This window comes from Pteronotus mesoamericanus, unplaced genomic scaffold (genome assembly GCF_021234165.1).
Source record: "Pteronotus mesoamericanus isolate MK-2021 breed Mesoamerican mustached bat unplaced genomic scaffold, CSHL_Meso_final contig_130, whole genome shotgun sequence".
Lineage (NCBI taxonomy): Eukaryota > Metazoa > Chordata > Mammalia > Chiroptera > Mormoopidae > Pteronotus > Pteronotus mesoamericanus.
In genome coordinates, this window is record NW_026555060.1 from 24,261,779 (window position 1) to 24,285,656 (window position 23,878).

At 35.5% G+C, this 23,878-nt stretch overlaps 1 protein-coding gene across 3 annotated transcripts in view; it reads right to left on the reverse strand.

Moving 5' to 3' along the window:
• Positions 1 to 887: 887 nt before the first annotated feature.
• MINDY3 (MINDY lysine 48 deubiquitinase 3) overlaps positions 888 to 23,878 on the reverse strand; it is a 101,647-nt gene continuing 78,656 nt past the window's right edge. For all 3 annotated transcript variants that reach the window (XM_054593442.1, XM_054593434.1, XM_054593451.1), the window contains 4 exons: positions 13,803 to 13,875; positions 11,132 to 11,219; positions 4,930 to 5,001; positions 888 to 1,808 (listed from right to left, as the gene is read on the reverse strand). In XM_054593442.1, the coding sequence (XP_054449417.1) occupies positions 1,659 to 1,808; positions 4,930 to 5,001; positions 11,132 to 11,219; positions 13,803 to 13,875 (383 nt within the window). In that variant the 3' untranslated portion in view covers positions 888 to 1,658. The remainder of the gene's footprint in view (positions 1,809 to 4,929; positions 5,002 to 11,131; positions 11,220 to 13,802; positions 13,876 to 23,878) is intronic.

Sequence of the window (23,878 nt, forward strand, 5' to 3'; positions counted from 1 at the left end):
TGGCTGTGTGGCTTAGTGGACTGAGTGCCAGCCTATGAACTGAAAGGTCACAGGTTCGATTCCCAGTCATGGCACGTGTCTGGGTTGCAGGCCAGGTCTCCAGTTGGGGGCATACGAGAGGCAACCAATTGATATATCTCTCACACATCAATGTTTCCCTCCCTGTCTCCCCCCCACCCCCGCACCCTTCCCCTCTCTCTAAATGTAACTAAATAAAATCTTTAAGGAAAAAAAACAAAAGTAGTCAAACAAATAATTGGACATTTTACAGCTGCAATTCTATTAGCTGGTATCACACTCTGAACATAATATTACCAAAAGTTATACATGTAATCTTGGGCCACTAATTCCTATAAAATATATTTATTATAATTGCTAATGTCTATAAAAATAAAACATAAATAATATCCAAATAGAGATTCAGAGAAGAAATACATATTGCTATGTTGTTGAAGGAAGTTCAGTCCTGAAAGTCCTAAGAGGTACTAACAAATGTCTGCCTTGAAAGTGAAGGAAAGAAAGTACCTCTGGCTATTCACATTTCAAATTGCTGGGCAACAGACCTCTCAGAATAAATTTCATCTCTCTCTAAGATAAACAGGATGGGGCTTCTGTATTTTTGTCCAGTGGTCGAGAGAGCTGCCACCCAGGTTCTAGTACTCAGGTTCTTCTGACTGTCTGAGTGAGTAACAGAGATCCTAGGTAAACATACCATTTGGTTTTCTTTTTAAGGTGGTGTATGAGTCCATTAGATAGTTGTTCTATGCTATGCTCTAAGGGTTTCTGGGCAAAAACATTTAAAAGTATTTAAAAGTATGTTTATTCTGAGACACTATTATTCAAAAAACGCAAGCATACATTTAAAGAAAAAAAGTTTATTTAGGCCATTGACTAGGATTGTAATAAATAATGCAATATACTAATGTAATAACAGATGTTTTCATGCATTGATCATATTTATAAATTTACAAAAAACCTGGCTTACAGGGCTGTTGGGACAAACTGAGAAGAGTGTAACTGGCAATACGGTGAAAGTTAACAGTGTTAAGACTATCAAACAGATTCTTTTTCCTATCTTTTTAAAAAATACATTCTCTATATATCTGTGAATAAATGGTAATGTTCCTTTATAGTTTCTATTTTTTATAAACATGCCAGAGCTAAGCCAAATGTCAAATGATCCAAGTTGATAATTTGTTATTTATCAATATTTCTAATGTAAAACAGATTTTTAAAAAGAAATGATTAACTTTTCTGCATTTCAATGTGGAGGCAGATATACTGCAAGCCAGAATCACTTAAACAGTAATATATGCCTAAATGAAATAAAACCCCAAAATAGAAGTTTATAAATAGTAATTGATACTCAATATACAAATGCTATAGTATTAAATGATGTTTATAATTTGCTAAATGACCAATTATCTGACTGTAAAAGTGGTGAACTTTGATTAAAACTTAATTTTGCTAGTAAATTTCACATAGAGTTAAAATAGGGTAAACTTTAACATAAATAATTTAAACATATCTTAAACACTGAAAATGTGTTCTTCTGTTATTTACAATTAGTCAGTGATACCAGTGATAGCCAATTGCCAGTCTCACATCCCTCTTTCAACATCTGCTATTACAATCTTCCTTTTAAATACTTATGCAAGTCAGTTAAGTGAAGGAGAGCGATCTGTGGTCCAGAGTAATTCGATGTATGGCCATTTGGTTTGAAGACAGCGTTTAATAGGCGTGTCATCTGTTTGTAGCATGGGATCTTCAAAACCCATAATAACTGCAGTCCCTTCCACATACATTACCTGTTTAACAAAATAAAGCCATCAAGGTAAATCAATATTCTCAGCAAAATTTTATGAGGGATACAAAATTTTTCATAGGCTAGCAAATTAGGAGCCAAATATTGTTTCATATGAAACTTTATATCTGATTTTATTATGATAGGAATTATAAGTAAGACTATTTACTGACTAATGTGAAAATAAGTTTGGAAACAAGATTAAGAAACAAATTTTAACTGCTAGGTGACCAGTTGATTTTTAGATGACAGTTTATCACAAAAAAAAGCATTAAAAGATCTGAAAACATATGGTTTCTGATAAAATAAGAGTCATTCTTTGAACAACATATGCAACTTGGAAGAAATTATTTATATAACAATTTATAATTCTTAATGTTTTAATATTGAGATACTCAGATGGTCATGCTGCCTCAATAGAAGTATAGCTATATATTCTAAAGACTTAATTTTCTCTTTTCAATTTAAGCAATGATTTTCCAGAGTGGAAAGCATTTGGATATCAGACATTGAAATTTGCTATTTATTATATTAAATATTTTTGAAATGCTGATTACTATACTTTGTACTGTATGAGAAATCATGGAGAAAAATATTTTAAAGGATGTCAGGACAGAAATAAAAATCAAATAGGAAGGCTGATATATAAAACTAACCAAGTCCTTTATATACAGTGGCAATGATCATATCAAATCTAAAGTAGCAGGTAGGTATCAGAAAAAAATTTTATTCTGATTAATTTACAATAAAAATCTTTTAGAAGTATCTATGAAATACTATTTAAACCTAACTTATTATAAAGGCTCACTGTGTGCATTAAGCCATTCAGTCATTAATTTATTTTTGTCCAATTGAATTTTTAATAGAAACAGGTATTAGACTTCCTTCCTCCAAAGTATGTGTACTTATTTTTACACATTCAATGGCTGATGATATACATGATTGTAATTATGCTCTTCTAATATAAAAGTCATAAGCTATTTGACTAATGAACCAAAAGAAATCACATTATTACCCTTAAGGGTGACTTTCTTTAATAAACATAGGAATAGAGTATGTTCTATTAGTAGGTCAGATAATTTGGTTCCATCAATCTACTCCTTTTTTTAGGAAGCTCTAAAGACATACTTTAAAGTGAAATACATTTTTTCATCTTTATTTTGGTTAATATATTAGTTTGTTTCTAGTTTTCATGAAATAAATTTACTAGTAAAACTCCAACTCATGGTTTTCAATTCCCCCAAGTAAAATGAAATGTTGTCTACAAAGAATATACATAACTCAAGTTAAATTAGCTGCATGAAAAATCATGGAGAAAAAATTAAAAAGGATGTCAGGACAGAAACAAAAAACAGAGAGAAAGGTTGATATACAAAGCTAACCACGTACTTTATATGCAGTGGCAATGACCATATCAAATATAAACTGGCAGGTGAGAATCAGAAAACAGTTTCATTCTGATCACAGCAGAGCTGCCTGGGCAAAGTACCGTGACCTACCTCTACGGCCTGAGCCTGTCTGTGCCGGCTGCTGAGTCCTGCTCCCTCCCACTTGACCAGTTTTCTCCTTTTGTTTCCTTAGATACTTTTAACAGAATCTTACTAGATGGTCTACCATATTTCTAGCTCCTAAGTAACTTCATAACATTATACCTCTGCAACTTAATGACAAACATGCTTTACTTTATAGTTCTTACATACTATCATCACGTTAATATTTCAATTTCTGATCTTTTTGTTAGTATGTCAGACGCTTGTCATAAGCATGATTTGAAAACTTACTATACACAGGTAGCGTGACCAAGGACAGGATTGGGAATCAGGAACTCAGTTCCAATCCCTGCTCTGCCAGTGACTTCCTGTGTGACCCTGGGTGAGTCACTTAATCTCCCTGTCTCAGATGCCTCATCTGTAAAATATGGATAATATTTGACTGACCTACTTTGCAGGGATCGTGTGAGTAATTAGTGACTCTAAAATACCTCCTATTACCAAGGCTATGTAAAATTTCAAAATCTACACAAAGCACTCATTGACACATATCAGGAAATAGTCCAAGTTTTCTTATTGACAAATTTATATTATTTACTATGTATATATCAATAAATTATCTTCTTGGGAAGAAATCTTTAGACCTAATTTAATAAAACTCCTAATTTATATTTTGTTAGGAATATACGTCTTAGTTTTGGATTTGCTCTAACTAAAATTATGTATTTAGTGTATATTACAATCTATTTTCTGTAGCCATCCTTAGACTAGACAATTATGAAACCGGCATGATTGTTTCAAATAAAAAACGTATATTATGCCTCATTCCTTCTCATATTAGCTATATCTACTGTGGTTGCTATTTGAATAAATGCAAACATATCATATATGGAGACAAAGCTAATACTTAATCAAAAAGGGTGTATCAGGGAGATAATTTTTGGATATACCACATAGGTACACAGGAAGTGAGTCACCTTGGTGCCTTCCTTTGTCAATTCATTCACAGAGGAAAGCAACAAAGCACAGTGGGTCAGAGTGCAGGCTCTCAGGCAGACCCCTAACTTTCAGTCCCAGCTCTGCCATTTCCTGGCCGCCTGACCTTAGCAAGTTGCTTCCCTCTCTGCACTTGTTCCCTCTTCTGTAAAACGGGCGTATACAGGCCATACTTACTTCATAGGGTGGAGGGAAACTTCAGATAAACAAAGTACGTAATACAATTTCAGGTAATTACTCAATAAAGGCTATTATGGTTATTAATTTAAATCCTTTAAAAATATTTTTGTCAAAAATGTATTGCCCCTTTCTTCACTTAAATGGACAGGTAACTTTCACTGGACTAAATGATAATGTTGACTTAGTAATATCCACATAGCCAAGGGTAACAACATTTATATAAATGCAGTTGTTTTGTCACAGTGAAACTATTATTCCAAAATTCCAACAAAAATCTCAGTGTCATATATTGGTTAAATCAAAATATGACCAGTTCTAAAGTATGATGTTATAGAGAAGGGACTCTTAGAATAATCTGCTTAGGTAGCATTTTGTGGAAATCAAACACTGTCATATATTCATATACTTATTTCATCAACCTAAGTGAAGACAAATCACTATGTGAATGAATTATCATACCTTTTCATTATAATTTGATTGCTTCAGTCCATTGTAGTGGTAGACAGTAAAAGACTCCGGACCACTGGAGCCCTATTAGAAATACAGTACTATTAAAACTTTATTTTATATTTTTACATCACGCAACTTATAATAAGCCATTGAAAGTAAAATGCAAGTTTCATAAATCCTTATCCTTTGATGGGAGAATCACTTGATAAAACAAGAAACTTTGACTTATGCAGTTAACCACCAGAAAATCTAAAAGCTGAAACAGTTGCTTTTCGGGAAGTGGCTGGAAAGTGAGGAAGTATTGATTTTTGTTAGCTCTTCTACACTATTATTTTATGTTTTGACTACTTGTATGTATTACTGTAATATTTTTTAAAGAACTAGGTTCTAAGGCACAAAAATATTTACTAAAACGTATCACTTTTTTTCTCTTTGTAAATAATTTTTTTTCTCAATAAGTATGAAAAAGCAACAATATCACTTTTACTCAGACCACACAACATATATGCATCAATACTTCCAATTTGGTCCAGAGTATTGAATTAGGGGTTTCAATCCCCAAAATATCATTTGAGTATTGTGAACTTTTAAGTAATGAAGATAGAATTGTGAGAAATGAAAACACATGATTTGCTTAGAGACTTTAATAACATTCAATATAGGAAGGATATAGTATAAATCATTATACTAAACTTTCAGAAGAACCGATCATGTTTTTCCTACTGTCTTAGTCTTGGTTCTCAGCTAAAGATCAAGTTCAACTCTCTCAACCTAGCATTCAAGGTCATGCATTAATGGCCTGGCCCACTGACGGCGCCTGGCTCCGGTGATTGTTCTCAGGGCCTGTGGCTGTCTTCCTGTGCCTATCCCTTGTCTCCTGGACATATCTGATTGATAGAAGGATGGGAATGGCCAGCATCCCTCCCTAGAATTTTTTTCCAACTGGAACTAAGGGAAGAGAGCTCCTGGCAACTGTGGGTGGCTTCCATTTCCCAGAGAAAAATAGGCTGAGAAAATATAGATACTCTGGAGAGGGGAAGAATACAAGATGGAGAGACAGGCCCAGCCCTCTAAGATCCTAGTGCTGCCTTTGATGCTTCTTCAAATCCTCTGAACTACTCCTTCCAGTCCCTACCTGTCCTTCCCACTTACATCAGTGTAGGCTGAGGTTCTGCGACTTGCAACCAAGACTCCTAAAATGCAGGACCTAGTCTACCTTTTCAGTCCTATCTGCAACTATCACCTTTCTGAATTCTCATTTTAGGTGAACATATTACTCACTCTCCCATGAAATAACCTTTTTTCGTTGGTTCTTTGCATATTTATGATTGTTTTTTACTCCTCTCTCAAATGCCTTTTTCTCTTCTCTCATTTTCAAGACCTGGTTCAAACCTTACTTTTTCTGTAGTTTTTCTTTACAGAAACACATTAGTTGGATTGTTTTTAATTTGGGACCTTTATAACAAAAATTTCCTCAAAAATTAATTTGGAAATACTACTTTGTATTATTTACTCAGTTGTTATTTTGAAAGATTATTTAAAATTTTATTTTTTTAACTTTTCTTTCTTGTATTCCCACCTAAAATCCAAGCTTTCTTGTAACTTTTTTTTTAATCCTACTCACAATGCTTCACAACTAATGTTAAGAAAAATCAACAATTTATTTGATCATTTCCTCAATCATATACTGAGTCAATTCAATTAGTTACTTAGATAATTTGGCTATTGATTTTCAGAGTCAATATTCTTTAACTTACAATATAAATATTTACTATAGTTGAATATAATTTATATTCTCTAGTTCTAGTCATTAACAACCGGCATAAAATACTGAAGTATCAAAAGGTAGTTTAGTGTTGGGAAACGCCCCGTCTGGTTTCAGGGAATGTAGCCCCACTGACAGGCAACAGGCGAAAGAGCCCCAAGGCTGGAAATAATCAAGGAGGCCTTGGGAAAACAGGCCACTGAGGAGACAAAACCTGTCCCCCTGGCAGGGGTGCAGCCCCTGCCTCCCTCACATCACCCTGCTTGGCCCTGGGAGATGGCTAGTAGTCAATGATAGGTAAGATCCCTCAATGGAAGGTACAACCTAAGCTAGGCACAGCCGAAATGGGCATCAGGGAAGAATTTGGGGGACACGGAGAAAGGGCAAAAGACCCTCACCTGCTGGCTTTGATATGGCTGGAGTTCTCATTCTATCTGAAAAAAGTCTCCTTATCTCTTGGTGGCTCTACCCTGCCCATACTGGCTCAGGCTTGAAACAATACTAAAGGCAGGTACAGCCCTAAACTGGATGGGGTGGCTCCTGGGGGGATGGGCAGGGGGGAGGATCAGGCCTAGAAGTAAGTTCCTCGAAGCATGTTTTGTTCTTCCCTCAAAAGCTATGACAACTGGCTAACACCAGGAAGGAGATACGTATTATTCATAGACTCTGACCTGAGGCAGATCTCTTGCATTCCTTTCATTGTTATCTATGATCTTTATTTGTTTTCTGTAAACAGCCTTTTGACACTGATTGATGAGCTTTGTTGTATACACCTGCACATATGGTTCTCAATAAAAGCCTTTGGACATGGGGGCTTGGGGTCTTCTCCACTAGAGGGAAGTACCACCCTTCTCCTGGCAGACAGAGAGAAAAGTGTCTGGAATGACTCATTTTGTTTGCCCTCATCCATGACAACCCTGGGACAGGCTCTGTGGGATCAGAGCCCATGCTCCCACCTGGCCCGGGACAGTGACCCTCAGATCCAGGGGCCCCAGGCTCCCCACAACAGTTTAGCACAATGGTAAAGTGCTTAGTCTCTGGGGTCAGGTGATCTACACTGGACTCTTGAATCAGCCCCTTATTAGCTGTATGACCTTAAGCAATTTCTTAAATTCTCAAATCCTAAGTTTTCCTATTACCAAAACGGGAGAAAAATATTACTTAATTTATAAGGCACATAGTACTTGGTGATTAGTACATGCTTAACACATGGTAGCTGCTTCTGCTATTCTTATAAACAAATTGCTTTAAGTGCTTATGAATATTTCAAATTTTTCCCCCTGCTTCTGTCTCATACCAAAGAAATGCTCTTCCATAGCAACTACTTTAAGCATTTGTAAAGGTTATTGAAGTTACATATTTTTCTGGCTGTCTTTCTGACTCTAGTTTTGACTTAATGCATTCCTGGCTGATAGAATGTTTACCAAGTATCACTACAGGGTCTGTTAGGCACAATGAAATATATGAATAATGGCCCAAATGAATGATGGAGTCATTTTATATTTGTGACTATAGAGAAAGAGGACATCTGTGGTATGAGGTATGATCAGAAAAGTTCTGTGACACTGACAGAGGTCTGAGCTCTCGCAGGGTGTGAGTAGGTAAGAATGTGACAGGTCTTCCTCTAAAGCAGTGGGTCTCACACTTTGGCACCATCACATTACAATCCCCCCTGAGGGCTTGTTCAAACACTCTGCTGTGCTCCACCACCAAAGCTTCTGATTTACTAGGTCTGGAGAGGACTTGAGAATTTGCATTTCTAACAAGTTCTTGGAGACCACACTTTGAGAACCCATATCTCTACAGGAAACCAAGAGCAGAGTAACACATTTTGGTTGAGAAAAGAGCATGAACTACACAGGAACAATCAGATGAGTCAAGTTCAGATGCTGAGTTTGTTCAGAATAATAATAGCAGGAAATAAACAATCACTAAGGCATGAACTTGGAGAGAACAAACAGAATAACAAAATGGCAAAGTCTGTCATCTGTAAAAGAGGAGCCTAGCATTCTCTTTAGTTACCTCAAAGAATGCTAAAATTAAAAATTTAATTTCTTGAACTACTAAGTTATTAGAATAAATATAAGCAATACCATGAAATTAACTAAATATATGGTTGATATCTCACTTTGTTTACATTTCCCAATGACTTTTCAAAATCTTCCCAAAATTAAATTAAAAACAAATATTTTTATTGCTTTATATTAATAACTAAGAAATCAATACTTCTCTAAAATGTTCTGACAGCAGCCTTGAAATAAATTAATAGTAAAATTAATATTATTGTCTCAAAAAAGTTTAAAATGCTAAAATTGATCAAACATTTATTACAATATCTCAACAGTATTAGAGTCCAAAGAAGAACTTTTCAAAATACCCTAGCAGTAGAAGTATGAACAAATATGATATCACAATCTAAGCGTCTTGTTAACAATATCAGTATAAAAATCTATTTTTGCATGAAGCATTTACCAAAAATTTTTAAAAAGTCTAATAGCTATAATGTGATATCCTTAGTTACTTTTTGAATTTTCCCTCACATTTTACTCACAAATAGATGTTTAGAAAATGTGGGTTCCTTTTTTCTTTTTTAATTACCCAGATTGCTAATAATATTGTCTACTCTGTTAAAGATAACATATCTGAGACATGAAATTAACAATTGTATGCTGAAATTTAATAAATTTATCTTGACTTTATCATTTTGTTATTTTGTAAAAAACTATCCTTTTTATAGTTAAAATTATTGGGGTGACACTGGTTAATAACATTATATAGGGCTCAGGTGTACATTTCTATGATACATGATCAGTATATTGCATTGTGTGCCCACAATCCCAAAGTCAAATCACTTTCCATTACCATAATTTTGGTTCCCTTTACCCTCTATTTCCCTCAACCCCTTTCCCTGTGGTAACCACCATGCTGTTATCTGTGCCTATGAGTTTCAGTTTTATATCCCAAATATGAGTGAAATCATATGGTTCTTAGTTTTCTCTGACTGACTTATTTCACTTAGCATGATATTCTCAAGGCCCATCCATGTTGTCATAAATGGCAGTATTTCATCTTTTCTTATGGCTGGGTAATATTCCATAGTATGTAAGTACCAGATCTTCTTTTTCTGATCATCTATGGGAAGGCACTTTGGTGGTTTCCATGCCTTGTCCCCTGTGAACGATGCTGCAATGAACATAGGGATGCATATATCTTTACAAATACATGTTTTCAAGTTTTTCGGGTAGATACCCATAAGAGGATTGATTGATGGGTCATATGGTAACTCTATTCTTAATTTTTTGAGGAAACTCCATAATGTTTTCCACTGTGGCTCTACTAGTTTACATTCCCACCAGCAGTGAACGAGGGTTCCTTTTTTTCCACATCCTCTCCAACACTCGTTATTACTTGTTTTGTTGATAACAGCCATTCTAACAGGTGTGAAGTGGTATCTTATTATAATTTTGATTTGTATTTCCCTAACAGATAGTGAAAGCTTTTCATGTATCTGTTGGCTATCTGTAAGTTTTTTTAGAAAAAGTATCTGTTTGGGTCCTCTGACTATTTTTTACCTGAATTATTATTATTTATTTATTTTTTTTGGTGTCGAGTTGTATGAGTTCTTCATATATTTTGGATTTTTTTTACTTGACAATGCATCTCTTTTATAATAGAGAGAGAATAGAAATAGGCATTTCTATGGAAACAATGAACTTTAAATTATGCTGATATCTGATGAAGTGATCATAATATACCTAGTTAAATAATTTGGTTTATGGTAAATCCTCCACTTAAGTAGGAAAATACAAGAAAAGACAGGTGTAGGCAGTAGAACTGGCTTGCCTACAAAAGAGTATTTAGACTAGCACAGATTTTTATTAAATGAGCTGCTATCAGAGCTCAGTGGAAAACATGTCCCAACATGAAACAGCACAGCTCCAGTCAAAGGTTTTTCTTTGACTCACCTAAAATTCTCCTGGAACTTAGGTTCCCTAGTAGAGCTCCCACTACATATAATATATAAGCTCCTTTACCTTCTTTCTAGTATTTAGAAAGTTCAAAAAAGACACACACTAATCTATTGACACCAGTTACCTGACAGAAGGAAGATTGGGGTGACAGTGGATAAAGAAAGTCTTTCTCTTTTTACTCCCCATACTTTTTAATTTTAGAAAAAAGTTTAGAAAAACAGTATTATTACGTGTATACATTGGGGTATACACTATCTTCCATCCCTCCTCTATCTTAAAGTTCTGTATTCCCACATTGGAACACACACATTCTTCTATTCTCTCTGTATAGCCAAGTATTTACATAATACTGATGTTTTTAGTCTCATATCTGCATGTTAGAACATTTTACATCCATAGGAAAAAAAAAAAACTAAAACAGTCACAGGTGATCATCTCAATAGAATAAAACAATAAATTTCTTCAACTATGTTACCTGATCAGGAAAAAATTCTTGAAGAAACGGACCCAATAGTATGATTCCTAATCCTTCTGGATCTAATTTATTCTTCATGAGATTTATACTGTAGGGAAAGAGAAGGGCGGGGGGGGGGGGCGGGGGGAGAACACAGTGGATACCAAAAGAAAAAAAAGTTTGTTTTTCTTCTTTCATGATTAAATTTCTGGTACTATAACACTTTGACTGCCAAAAATCTTAAGAACTGTTCTTTTTAGCCTCTTAATGACATCTGATTTGCCAAAACTTGGTTATTTTTAAACCAGAGTAATCTGTTACTGTTTAAAATTTAAATTATGACGATGACTTTGGAATATTGTTCCTTATTAGGTAAAGTAATTTTAAAACTTAGGCTTATAAACACAGGCTTATAACCTCACAAAGGCCAATTCTCTTTGCTTCATAGGTATGCCTAAATTTAACAATCAAATGAGGCATTTAACAATGTTATATTAAGCTTAAGGAGAAGAAACAGTGTCAAAGGGAAGTGGTGCATCAGATAATCAAAAACATCTTCTAAAAAGCTTACTTTCATAAATCAAATGAGGTGGAGGCTTAAAATTCTTAGGTAATGTAATTTGAAGGTTAAAGAGGTAAAGATTATTCTCAAAAAGCTAAGGTATAATTGAATTACAATAAGTGGTATGTACTTCATTGTTCCAGTAACAGGCTCAACTAGACAGTGCTTTGCATAGCCCCTACCATTTAGGAGTAGCCTAGTCTGATGAAAGGTGTTATGTGTGACTAAAAGGAAGGCAGACAGAAAAAGACTGCAGTCTGAAGGATTTTAAAAATGAAAACTTTCTGAAAAGAAAATTTTCATTCTCCATATTATCTCCCAAACAATAAGTGAGAAGTTAAGTACACCTTATTATTAAACATGCAAAGGATGTGACATTTTAAAGGGTCTGAGTAAGGGCTGAAGGTTATGCCATGAAACGAATGAAGGAAAAGCCATATTATATATAATACATTTAATTTATTAATCCTAAATTTGGCTCTGCTAATTTATAGGCCATCACGTATGTTAAACTAGACTAAAGTACAGAGTGTACTTTAGAATAACTGAGTCTAATCTTTCAGCTATTTCTAGAAAAACAATTGAAATTGTACTAATTTTATTCAATGTATGTTATATATTCTGATGAAACAAGGAAAATTAAGTACTGTAGTACTTTGGTACTCGTCAATTCATTATAGAACTGTGACGAGTGCTGAAACCAATGAGTACCAAATGCATTTTTCAAGTGAAAAGTGATGACGCATTTTCTCTTGCAGGGTGGCACTGTGACTCATACAAGTTCTAGCAAGTGTAACAAGTCCTCAGCAAGTGTCGAGTGCTGAAACATTTTTTTCTCGTCAAAATGCGATGGCCACAGAGTTTGACGAGTTCTGAGGCAGGCAAGTACCAAAGTGTGACTGTAGATAATGTATAGTTATCTATGTAAGAATTTGGAGGGAAAAATTAACTTTTCCTTTTCCCTCCTTCCTGTTTTAAGAAATGTCAGTAACCAAAAATGCCTGAATTCAGTTCTCTTTTGCAAATCAGAACAATGAAAACAAGATGGTCTCCACTTGGAAATCAGTTTAGAAGAAATACACTAATTACTATTACTCCATTTACTGGACTAGTTCAACGCCCTCTGAATTTCTCCTCTTTAAGCTGGGAACAGCAATTATGCCTGTTAAGAATGGATAACATCACAGCCCTACGTAGTAAGACTGAGACATTAATTCAAATGTGATTAGTGTGTAAATGTATATATGTACTTCATACTTTCAAAGAAAATACACCTGATTTACTTAAAAATAGAATAGGAACAAGTTCTAAAAATTATGTGTATCAATATATTTCATATTGCTTTTACTGAATCCTTTCCTTAAATATTTTGTTCATTGTCAAAAAAATTTTCAGAAGGAAAAAAATTGTGCAGATAAAACAAAAGTTAGTGCAGATCATAGGCAATCTTTATTTTACTTCCACATTTGATCAATGTATGTATCCACTTAACAAGAAAGATATTCTCATGTATAATAAAGACCCCAAATTTATGAAGAAAGTTATAGATGTAACAATTGTACAAGTATAACAGTGAGACAGAAGACACATTATCACTGTTAGGTGATAATACTAACAGTGATACTTCCATACTTTCTTCCATACTTTCAATATTGAAAAACTATATTCTGTGATACTCTGGGTCACTTACAAGGTTTCAGATCAGTTAATTTAATCACCTAGAAACATCTTTGATCAAATGAAAGTCCTGCTTATTTAAGCAGGATGATTAGCAATATGGGTATTACACAGACCTGTCACTAGATTCACTGAAACTACTAAAGATGTGGACAAAATTTTTTAAATAAAAAAGGTTTATAATGAGAAACCTTTGTTAAAAAAAGACATTTTACATTTTTAGTGTATTTTTCAGCAGGACACTAAGTACACAGTGGGAAAGGGATGCTCATTTTAACTATGTGAAGTTTCTGCTATAACACTGATGAGTCTGATTTATTCATAAATCTTTGCTTTATATAAAGTGCTATGCTTCATATATGCAGACTTAGATTTTTAAAAAAGCAAAACTGTGTATGTTTTAAAGTTAATGGAATTTTTTAGTTGGTTAGATAACGCTTCCTATTTACTTACTATTCAGGATCTGAAACAAGGTCCAGTGCTTTCATCACATCTTCTAGAAGTGAATCAGGTATAAATCCATTATCTGGAAAAAAAATGGAAACAACTTTGAATACAAGTTTACTTCAAGAAATGCTATTATCACTGATCAGATTCCAGTAGGGGGGAAAATCACATAAAAGGGATACAAAGAGATAAGAAACAGATTGTTAAGTTTATTTTAGGTACAATGACTATTATTATTAGACATTTCCTTATATTAGTTTTCTTGGGCACATAGACAAAGATTTATTTTCAAGGCTAGTTTCTGAGAACTTGAAGGAAACCTCAAAGCCAAACTGCTTTTTAAAACAGGCCTATAAGTTTAAATGATAAAATATTTTTTCTACATAGCTATAACAAATATTTAGTAATTAGGTATATCTTTCAACAATGTGAACCTTTAAATTCCCTTTAAGAAATCAAGTTAAAATAATTTTTGACTAATACATTCCTTTCATTACAATGTTATTTAACTTTCTGAAGAATGTTAATGATCCACCAATATTTAGATAACTGACAATGTAAGAACAGCAAAAGATATCCTTATAAAAGCCCTGATTTAAGTAAAAGCTGTAGCTTTAATGGGAAAAAATTCAAAGTTGAAGTGCAGAGTAGAATCAAATGTTGATAAAGACTAGCTTATGGAAAATATTCCTTTTCTTGGACTTGATGTGGGAATAGCACTGGCAAATAGCTCAAACTCTTAATGATGCAATAGAATGTGACACAAAAAAAGCTTGCAGGACAGTTTGAAATCACAGTAGTTTTAAACGAGCAAGTTGTTCATTCCTTTAAATGTACAATGCCTGAGTTCTTCTACTCTTTTACTCATTCCTGAAGACTGTCTCAGCTTTAAATCAACTTCTAACACAATATTCTTTACAGGAATTAAACACTTTTTAAAACAAAACAAATCGTGTCATGGAGACCATGATGTCCAACTTCTATAATCAAATAACAGAATAAGGTGTAGTTGCTCTTCAGTATGTGGCATCTATTCTGTCTCTATCAGGAAGGAAATAAAGTTATGATTTTTAAATGATGTTTTCTCAAACCTCATAAGCAGATGTTTACCCATGTGAAGACAGACTGGCCTTGACTAAAAGGCTAAGATTCATTTAGGGTAATTAAAAATATACAATTTTTAGGGAAACAAATGGGACTACATCAAACTAAAGCTTTGCGCAGCAAAGGAAATCATCAACAAAATGAAATGACAACCCCCTGAATAGAATATATTTGTTGATACATCTGGTAAGGGATTAATATCCAAAATTTATAAAGAACTTTGAAAACTCAACGAAAAAAAAACAAAAAACAAAAAACAACAACCCAAAAACAATGCAATTAAAAAAGGACCTAAATAGACACTTCTCCAAAGAGGACATAAAGATGACCAACAGTCAAATAAAAATGCTCTAAGTCACTAAGTGTCAGAGAAATGCCAATTAAAACCACAGTAAGATATCACCACACTCCTGTCAGAATGGTTATCATCAACAAATCAACAAACAAATGTTGTGAGGATGTGGAGAAAGGGCAACCTTCTGCGCTGTTAGTGGGAATGCAGACTGTTGCAGCCACTGTGGAAAGCAGTATAGAGTTACCTAAAAAAATTTAAAGGGAACTGCCTTATGACCTAGTGATTCTGCTTCTGGGAATTTATCCAAAGAAACGTGAAACACTAATTTGACAGAACATAAGCACCCCTATGTCCACTGCAGCATTATTTACAATATCCGAGATATAGAAGCAGCTCAAGTGTCCATGAACAGAGTGGATAAAATAACTATGAGACATTTACACAATGGAATATTACTCAGCTGTAAAAAAAAGAAAATCTTACCCTTTGCGACAGGATGGATGGACCTGGAGAACATTATGCTAAGTGAAATAAGCCAGTCAGAGAAAGACAAGTACCATATGGTTTCACTCATTTATAGAATCTAATGAACAAAATGAACTAACAAGCAAAATAGAGACAGACTCATAGACAGAGAGCAGGCTGACAGCTCTGGGGGGATGATGTTGGGGGGAGTGAAAGGATTGAGTAAAAGAAAAAAGAACTCACAGGCACGGACAACAGTGTGGTGACTGCAGTGGGGGGAGGTGGATGGGTAGAGGTGGAAGCAGATTTGAGGGGATAAATGGAAAAAATATAATAAAATAATGTAAAAAATGTACAATTTTTTAAAAGTGAAGGTTTAGAATACTTCCAATTTGTCAAGTTACCAATAGTTTGAGGTACAGTGAATAATGAACTTGTATCAAGCTCCATAAGCCTAACTTTGATGAGTCCCAAGCATAAAAAATATTTTTGCTTAGTTAAGTCACAGCCAAAAAGCTCAGCATCTCTGAATGAAAACCGGCTTCATTTGGCCACTGGCAGGCAGGCACAGTTATCTGGAACAGTTTCTGTGCCTACAGGCTACCCTGTGTATCCACCTGGCCTGAGAGAAGCAGTGTGCGTGACCTTGTTCTTCAGGGGGATTGAATGGTGGCAGCCTTATCTAGTCTCACTACAGGCTGAGACTCAGCTCCCACCCCCCAGAGAGAGCTAAACTGGCTGAATAAAGACATAAACAACAGCTAGGAAAACAATGAAGTTCCCTTCTTGCCTCAAATATGATTAACCTCAAGCTTAAATATTCCACACATTTTTAAGATACCTATGAGATTTACAACTTGTAAAAGCTCTCTGGAGTACAGCAACAACTATACCGAACCAGTACATTTGGTACATATGGTCTTTTAAAACTAAAGATTGTAATATAATTTTCTCAGTACCTCCAAGACTTTATCCAAGATTAAAAGAGGAGATCTGGAAACTGCCTACCTCTTTGAAACATTTATTTTGATGTTACTTTAATCATACCTATTAAGAAAAATTCTTGATAGAATTCTTGAAAAAGAACAGGCCCTGGATGGTGTGGCTCAGTGGATTGAGCGCCAGCCTGCAAACCGAAGTGTCGCAGGTTAGATTCCCAGTCAGGGCACATGCCTAGGTCGCAGGCCAGGTTCCTGGTAGGGGGCACGCAAGATGCAACCATGCATTGCTGTTTCTCTCCCTCACTTTCTCCCTCCCTTCCCCTCTCTAAAAATAAATAAAAAAAAAATGTTTTAAAAAACTCTTGAAAAAGAACAGAATCATTAAGTCTAAAACCAGACGAAACTAGTATTTAGTCAACTGATTCCTTTGAGAATACAGAAATGCAGATGCAATGATAATAAAGACCTCAATACACGGCAAAAATAGCAAAAGAAATCTAAGAGAGTACTATTGGTTGACTAGCAGACCTAAGGATCACTAACAGAAAACTTCGAACTTGAATGCATGGATAAGTTAACCACATGAATATAAAACAGACTTTTACTGGCTTCAAAGCTTACAGGAACAGGGACTCTGAGAGGGGAGAACTAAGGAACGCACGGCAGTTGTAATGGTAAGCAGCTACTGTGTCAACATTAGGATACAGTTAAATTGTGTTTTAAAACCCTTGAAAAACAGGAAAAAAGCTGTTTGTTTAAATAAGTGTGGTTTTTTGTTTGTTTTTTTTTAACCAGCAATCGAATCATGAAAACGGCCAACCTCCTAGAGGTTGAGAGGAGAAATATCTCAGTGCAAAGGAGCAGCAATGCAGAGGAGTGAAAATTAGGTGAATTTGTAATTTCCTGGGTAAGAAAATCATGCCATAATTGTGCAGAAATCAGACTTTATGGAGAAAGAAGTAGCAGTCATAGTGTCCCTTCTGAGAGATGAGGGAATACAAGAGAGAGCCTGAAGGGGAAAAGCCAGTCAGATCCCTTTCAACTGAGGCACTAAACTGGGGGCTGCAGGAAGAAAGCAAATGTCAGGAGTAGCAGAGGGCACGAAACAACTTGTGAAGAGACTGAGGGGCCAAACATTTGGGACTGTAACATTTTCAAACCACTGTAGGAAAGAGAGAGTAAAGTTTCTAGGGAATAGAAAAGAAAATAAAAAATTAGTTGCCATTTGTTTTAGTCAAGTAATTACTGGTTATTTTATTTTTACTAAATGTTGTATTATACTTTACCTATTATTTTAAAATTTTAATAACATATGTCTACAATTCAATATAACTCTTGTTGAAAAAAGTATGTGACTTTCTCCCCTAGGCAAAGTTAAGACATTTTCATATTTCAGCCTTCCTTGGTCTCTTTGCCTTAGTATTCTTACTGGTTTGCTCAGCTGACTCCCGGTAGATGAGGAAGCTCCTGGATGGCAGGGATTCCTAAGTCCATTGCCTAGCGCTGTGCCTGACACAAATAACATTTGTTACATTTAATTATTCAAGCTAATCCTCACTTCAAGTTTCAACAAACTATTCTGTTTAAAAACCATGGTTTTTCAAAACAGCTTTGTGAACTGAATGTATGAAGTTCAGAAAGAAATGAGTAGTTAATTTCTGGCCTGTCCTGGAGGGTTCCTTCTATCACGGATGAAAAAACATACAAAACAAGGTTGTAAGGCACAAAATACTACGGCTGGGGCAGCATGAAAGAAAGAGTGATTACAACGCTGCAGCAAAGTGAAGAATGGCAGCAGAAAGGGAGGAAAGGGAGGCAGCAAGAGTATAGAGAAGGAAATAGTATTGGTTAAAAGGAATAGAAAAGACTGAATTAAACAAAAGGAAATTTCTAGATAATGTCTAAGGATTGATGTAATTCAAACAATCCATAAGTAAAACTATTCTTCAAGATTAAAAAATGCAGCCCAATGAAATCATTCAGACAAAGGATGGCTCTCAATATATTTTAGCCACTTTAAAGTAGTATTTAAAGGGCTCCTTTTAAATCAAAGTATGTTTTCTTCACTCAAATAGGGTTGCTTTCTGAGATGCAATTCTGTAAGACAGAGAAAAATTTTTTAAAAAGGAGTAAACAAATTAAAAAACACCCATTAGGTGCAGTGTGAAAACCTGTGCCTATCATTTCAAATTCTATGTAGAATTCTCTGTCTTTGGACATTACTGAATAAGCTCTATGCCACAGATTTTTTAATTTTTTTATAAAACAATAATATGGTTAATTTATTGAATATATGAATAATCATGTAAAGTAGATATTAAGTCCATTTCACAGATGAGAAAACAGAGGTTAGGGACATCACACAGTTAATGAGGACCAGAGGTGGTATCTGAATCCAGGCTTCCGATACCAATTGAGCGCTTTTAGCTCTCAAAAAGTTACAAACTGTAACAATGCTGGTTTTCTTTACAACAAAATGCTAATGATAATCATGCCTATCTCATGGGTTTAAGGTAAGGATTTAATGAGACCATACAGGTAAAGTGCTTTATAAATTGAATGTTCCATGCAAAGCCAGACATAATAATTAATTTTAGACAGGCCCCCACTTATAAATCAGGTTTATGTTTCAAAAGATCATGAATAAATTCACCTGCTTAGAACAGTGAAAATGTAGTTTTACAGTAGCAATGCTATAAATGGTGATTAGCCTGCACAAGTCCATTTAATTCATAATATGCCTAAAGCATGGTGCTAATAGGGTTATTACAGGTCTACCTAAATGTCAGACACATGGGTAGCAGCCAAGGCAGGAGGAATTAGGCACAAAAATAATCATGGGTACCAGAACTCAAATTCTCTTTTCTTCAGCTTCCCTCTAGGTCAATTATTCTACAAATATTCTGAAGAGGGTGACAAAGAACAACTGTCCCCATAACAGCCTCCGCTAAATGGAAAGTGGAAAGTAGAAGTTTGTAAGAACTGTTAGAATATTAAGTGTTCTGAGGAAGTCTGATCTGTTTAAATCCTGAAACAAGAGCATCTATGTTTGGGGAAAAAATAAAATTAGAGTAGCAGATTAGTTTCTAAGTGGTTAAAATGACTAAAAATTAAAAATTATTCTATTTTTAATCCTCCTCTTAAAGTGAACTATATATAGCTAAACCATAACAGCGATATTCAGATGAAAAAGTGGCATTTATTTTCTCCCAGATAAGTCATACACAGAAGGAGGTACCTTTTCTGACGTAGCTGAGCAAGTTTTACTTGCTTTCTTCTCAATTCAGCTTGGAGTCCTGCTAAGTTGACACACAAAACTAAATAGATGAAAACTATTTTATTTAATCAATAATTTTCTTTCTCCAGTAAAGACAGGGCAAATTTATTTTCATATGTATCTATGAGTACTTAATTCTGAGAAACTGCCACTGATTATAGTTTAGTATTGATAATATAAGAAATTCTAACTTTCCTTGTAAATTGAATAATACAAGCCTGAAGAAGAAACTGAATGATACAAGCCTGCTACGTCACTAATGATCAGAAAAATTTAGCAGTAAGCAAACAAGCAAACAAACCAACCACAACTGTATCCTACTTTTAAAACAGTAGTTTTAGTTTCTGTGCATACTGATGGATTTTTTTTTAAATCAGCATTCTAACATTAGCTTTTTTGAAGGTCAGATCTCCAATCTGTGAGTATTCCTTGCTCTGAAGGCATTTATTTATGCCTTTATTCAATAAATTATCATCATCTAAGATCTTTTGATCATTTTCTTGTATGTTCCCCTTCTCAAGAAACTCATTTACTCACAGTTTCAATTTCAGTTCTAAAATTTTCACCAAGGACACAAATGTAGGGGTATTCAAAAAGGCAGATCACATGAAAACCTTATGTTTGCTTTTGGAATGCTTTGTGGTGATTACACTTGGATAAGAGTATGCTTGATAGCTTAGACAATCACTTCAAATCAAAATTAAGCAGCACTATAAAGACCTAACAGGAAACTCTGGGAAGATACCCAATTTATCCATCATGCCATCTTACATACTTCATCTTATAATAGTCCATTTTGCAAGGATTTTACATCTCCTCTACTGTAATTAATATTAGTATAGGTAGAAACATGTCCTGAAACAGAGCAAACTTTTATATATGTATATGATTGCAAAGTGGTACTCTCCATTGGAATATGAGGTATAAAAAAGGTGAGCATCTCAAAGGGGGTTAAAGATGGCAGGAACAAACCATGTACCGTAAATAAATCCTTTAGAGAGTATGCCACAGGAAACTGTTCAACTCATTCTCTGAAATATACTTCTTTAAAATATAAATCCAATCCATCACCATTAATTTCCTTGGTTACTCCGATAACCTCTTGCCTCTAGCATCAATTCTCCTTAGTAAACACTACAGATTATTTTTCATCTGCTCTGTCTTTCCACTAAGGTCAAACCCTTTGCTGGCTATTTCATGCACATAAATTGCTATCTCCCACCTGTGTTTATATATCACTTTCTCCGCTTTTCTGCTTCTGTTTGCCAATGCATTCCCTCCTCAGGTTTGCATGATAGCTCTTTAACGAATTTAAGTGTACTATAACCAAAACATTTCTTTAAATCTTACATTAACATCAATATTATGTTCATATTAATTTGTCACAGTTTCTGAAAACTGTCCTTCAGAAAGTTTGACTCTTAGCTCAAGGTATATTAAATATATTTAGGAATAGAAATGATTTATTTCTTATTTTTTTCCATCAGAGGATTTAAAGCTGCAAGAGAATGATTGTAAGTTTGTCACCCTCCATGACACAGTTCAATGTGCTACACATAACAATGATTCAAAGTTGTTAATTTACTTTAAGGCTAATTTCATTCCGTGGTAAATTTTTTTTATTTCCTATTTAAAGATTTAGAATGAAACATTACCTAGCGTTTAAAAGATTATTAATCCCAAGAGTAAAGAAACTTATATGTTTCTTAGGTTAGGGGAAAAGCATATTGGAAGAAGCTAACTCAAAGTCAAATCACCAATATGAGCACCAGAAAACTGAGTAGAGAGAGGAACTGACATTTATAAGCACCTACTGTGTTTAACCATTGGAGGGTCCTTTCTACAACACTATTCATCCTCACAATAACTCTAAGAGATAGGTCTGGTTATTCTCATTTGATATATTTTTAAGAAAACACACCTATAGACTTAAAAATAACTAAAAGTTACACTGCTGGTAAGTTTTAAGAGAAAAGACATACAGTCACATACCATATAACAGTACATATGACAGTGGTCCCATAAGATTTTAACAGCTGAAAAATTCCTATTGCCTAGTGATGTCGTACCTGTCCTAACATCATAGCCCATGTTATTCATGTTTGTGGTGATGCTGGTGTCAACAAACCTATTACACTGCCAGTCACGTTAAATTATAGCATATATGATTACAGCAGCGGGCTATCTCATCTAGGGCTGTGTAAGTACACTTTATGATGTTTCTCCAAGGATGAAACTGAAACATCCTAATGATGCTCAATATGCATCCCCATTGTTAAGTGGCACATGACTGTTTCTAGAAGTTCTGTGACTCAAATATTCAGAGAGAATTAGGCAGATCTTCAGGATTAAAAAAGTGTTTTAAGATAGAATAAAGTGTAATCATAAAGATAATTGAGTCCATCCAGAGTTCATAATGCCTTTACTGATCCAACAACTTAAATTTCTACATGGTAATTTACAATGTAATAATTTAAGGTATGATGAGGTTTTAAGGTTATACTTGAAAAGTCAGTGAGTTAGCTATTACACCTTAGTTATAATTACACAAGTATACAAATGCAAAGGTGTCAGAACAACCTAGCTAACAGCGGACATTATAGGAATATATATGTGAACTTTTCAAAAGTGACACAATTTTACTGAAATATTCTGGGGGTGGGGTGACATCAGTAAGATGGAGGGCTAGGAGACCTCAATGCTTATCTCCCACAGGAGAAAAAAACAAAACAACCACCAAACAACTACAAACTGAATAAACCAGCTTAGAGAAAGCTCTGGATGACAAAGAAGTAGCAAAAACCCTGCAGAGTTCCAAAATCGAAGGTGACCACATAAAAAAGTACAGGAAGCACATTACCTGTGTCACCCCATCCCCCAGTCAAGAGCAGACTGGCATCAGGAGGGGTCCCCTCAGAAGAAGTTCATCACAAGGGGAAAAGGAGAATCGGACCAAGCCTCAAGCTGCTATGGAGGCAGCGGCCTTGCCTACAGAGGTCTCCTACGGTCTTCAACGATGCTGATCCCTGCTGATGAAGCTGCCCAGAGCACACCCCTTCCCCTTGAAGACCCCCATCCACTCCCAGAGGCTGGCACTGTCATTGTAGTGACACCTGCCTTCAGGGACACCAGTCACCAACGTGCCCTGATCACAGAGATGGGGCACCACAGGACCTCACTATACATGGCCAGGAGCTGCCGCTGCTCTTGTCCCACATCTGGCCCCTGATCTTGACTTTGTCCCAACATTACCAGGACAGTGTCTGCTGCCCTGAGCCCCACGGCAGGTCTTAGATTGCAGCTCTAAACCATCACTGCTAGGCTGGTCTGCCACTGCTCTAAGCCTGGATCCTGACACCCGGCTAAAACAGACTACAACTGGGGTCATGCTGCTGCTGACCTGTGACTATCCTACTGGGACCAGAGATGAGAATTTGACCACTATCTCCAGACTGTGCTACTGTGCATCCTGCCCCCTGACCCCAATCTACCACTGCACCTTATCATCTCAAGGCCTATGCCATTGCTGCATCCATGCATGCTGGCCAGAGTCACTAGAGTGAGGCCCTGAGACCCAAGTCCCAGTTTCATGGGAGAGCGGCACATGCATGCACCCCCAGACACCAGTACCAAAGACACAGCAAGTGCACCTGTGTCCCTGGACTCAAGCAATGTAGTAATTCTGCATGCACCTGCTTCTATAACCATAGCTCTGATACTGCTCTGTGCCAGCATGCCAGGCCAGAAGCCAAGAATTCCCTCTCCTAGGACTTCCTCCCAAGGGCAAAAAGGGAGAATAGGAAGACCCCAGCAGTTTTCGCTTTGGAAGATCCCAAAAGCCTTACCTGCCTCTGCTACACGCAAGATCTCTGAAGTATTCGCCAACAGAAGATCTCTGCAGTAGAGCCAATGTCAACCTCAGCCAATGGAGCTGCATGAAGACTATGTCACTGGACTATCTCAAGACCAAAGATGCTGCATCCTACCCAGCTGGGCCCTC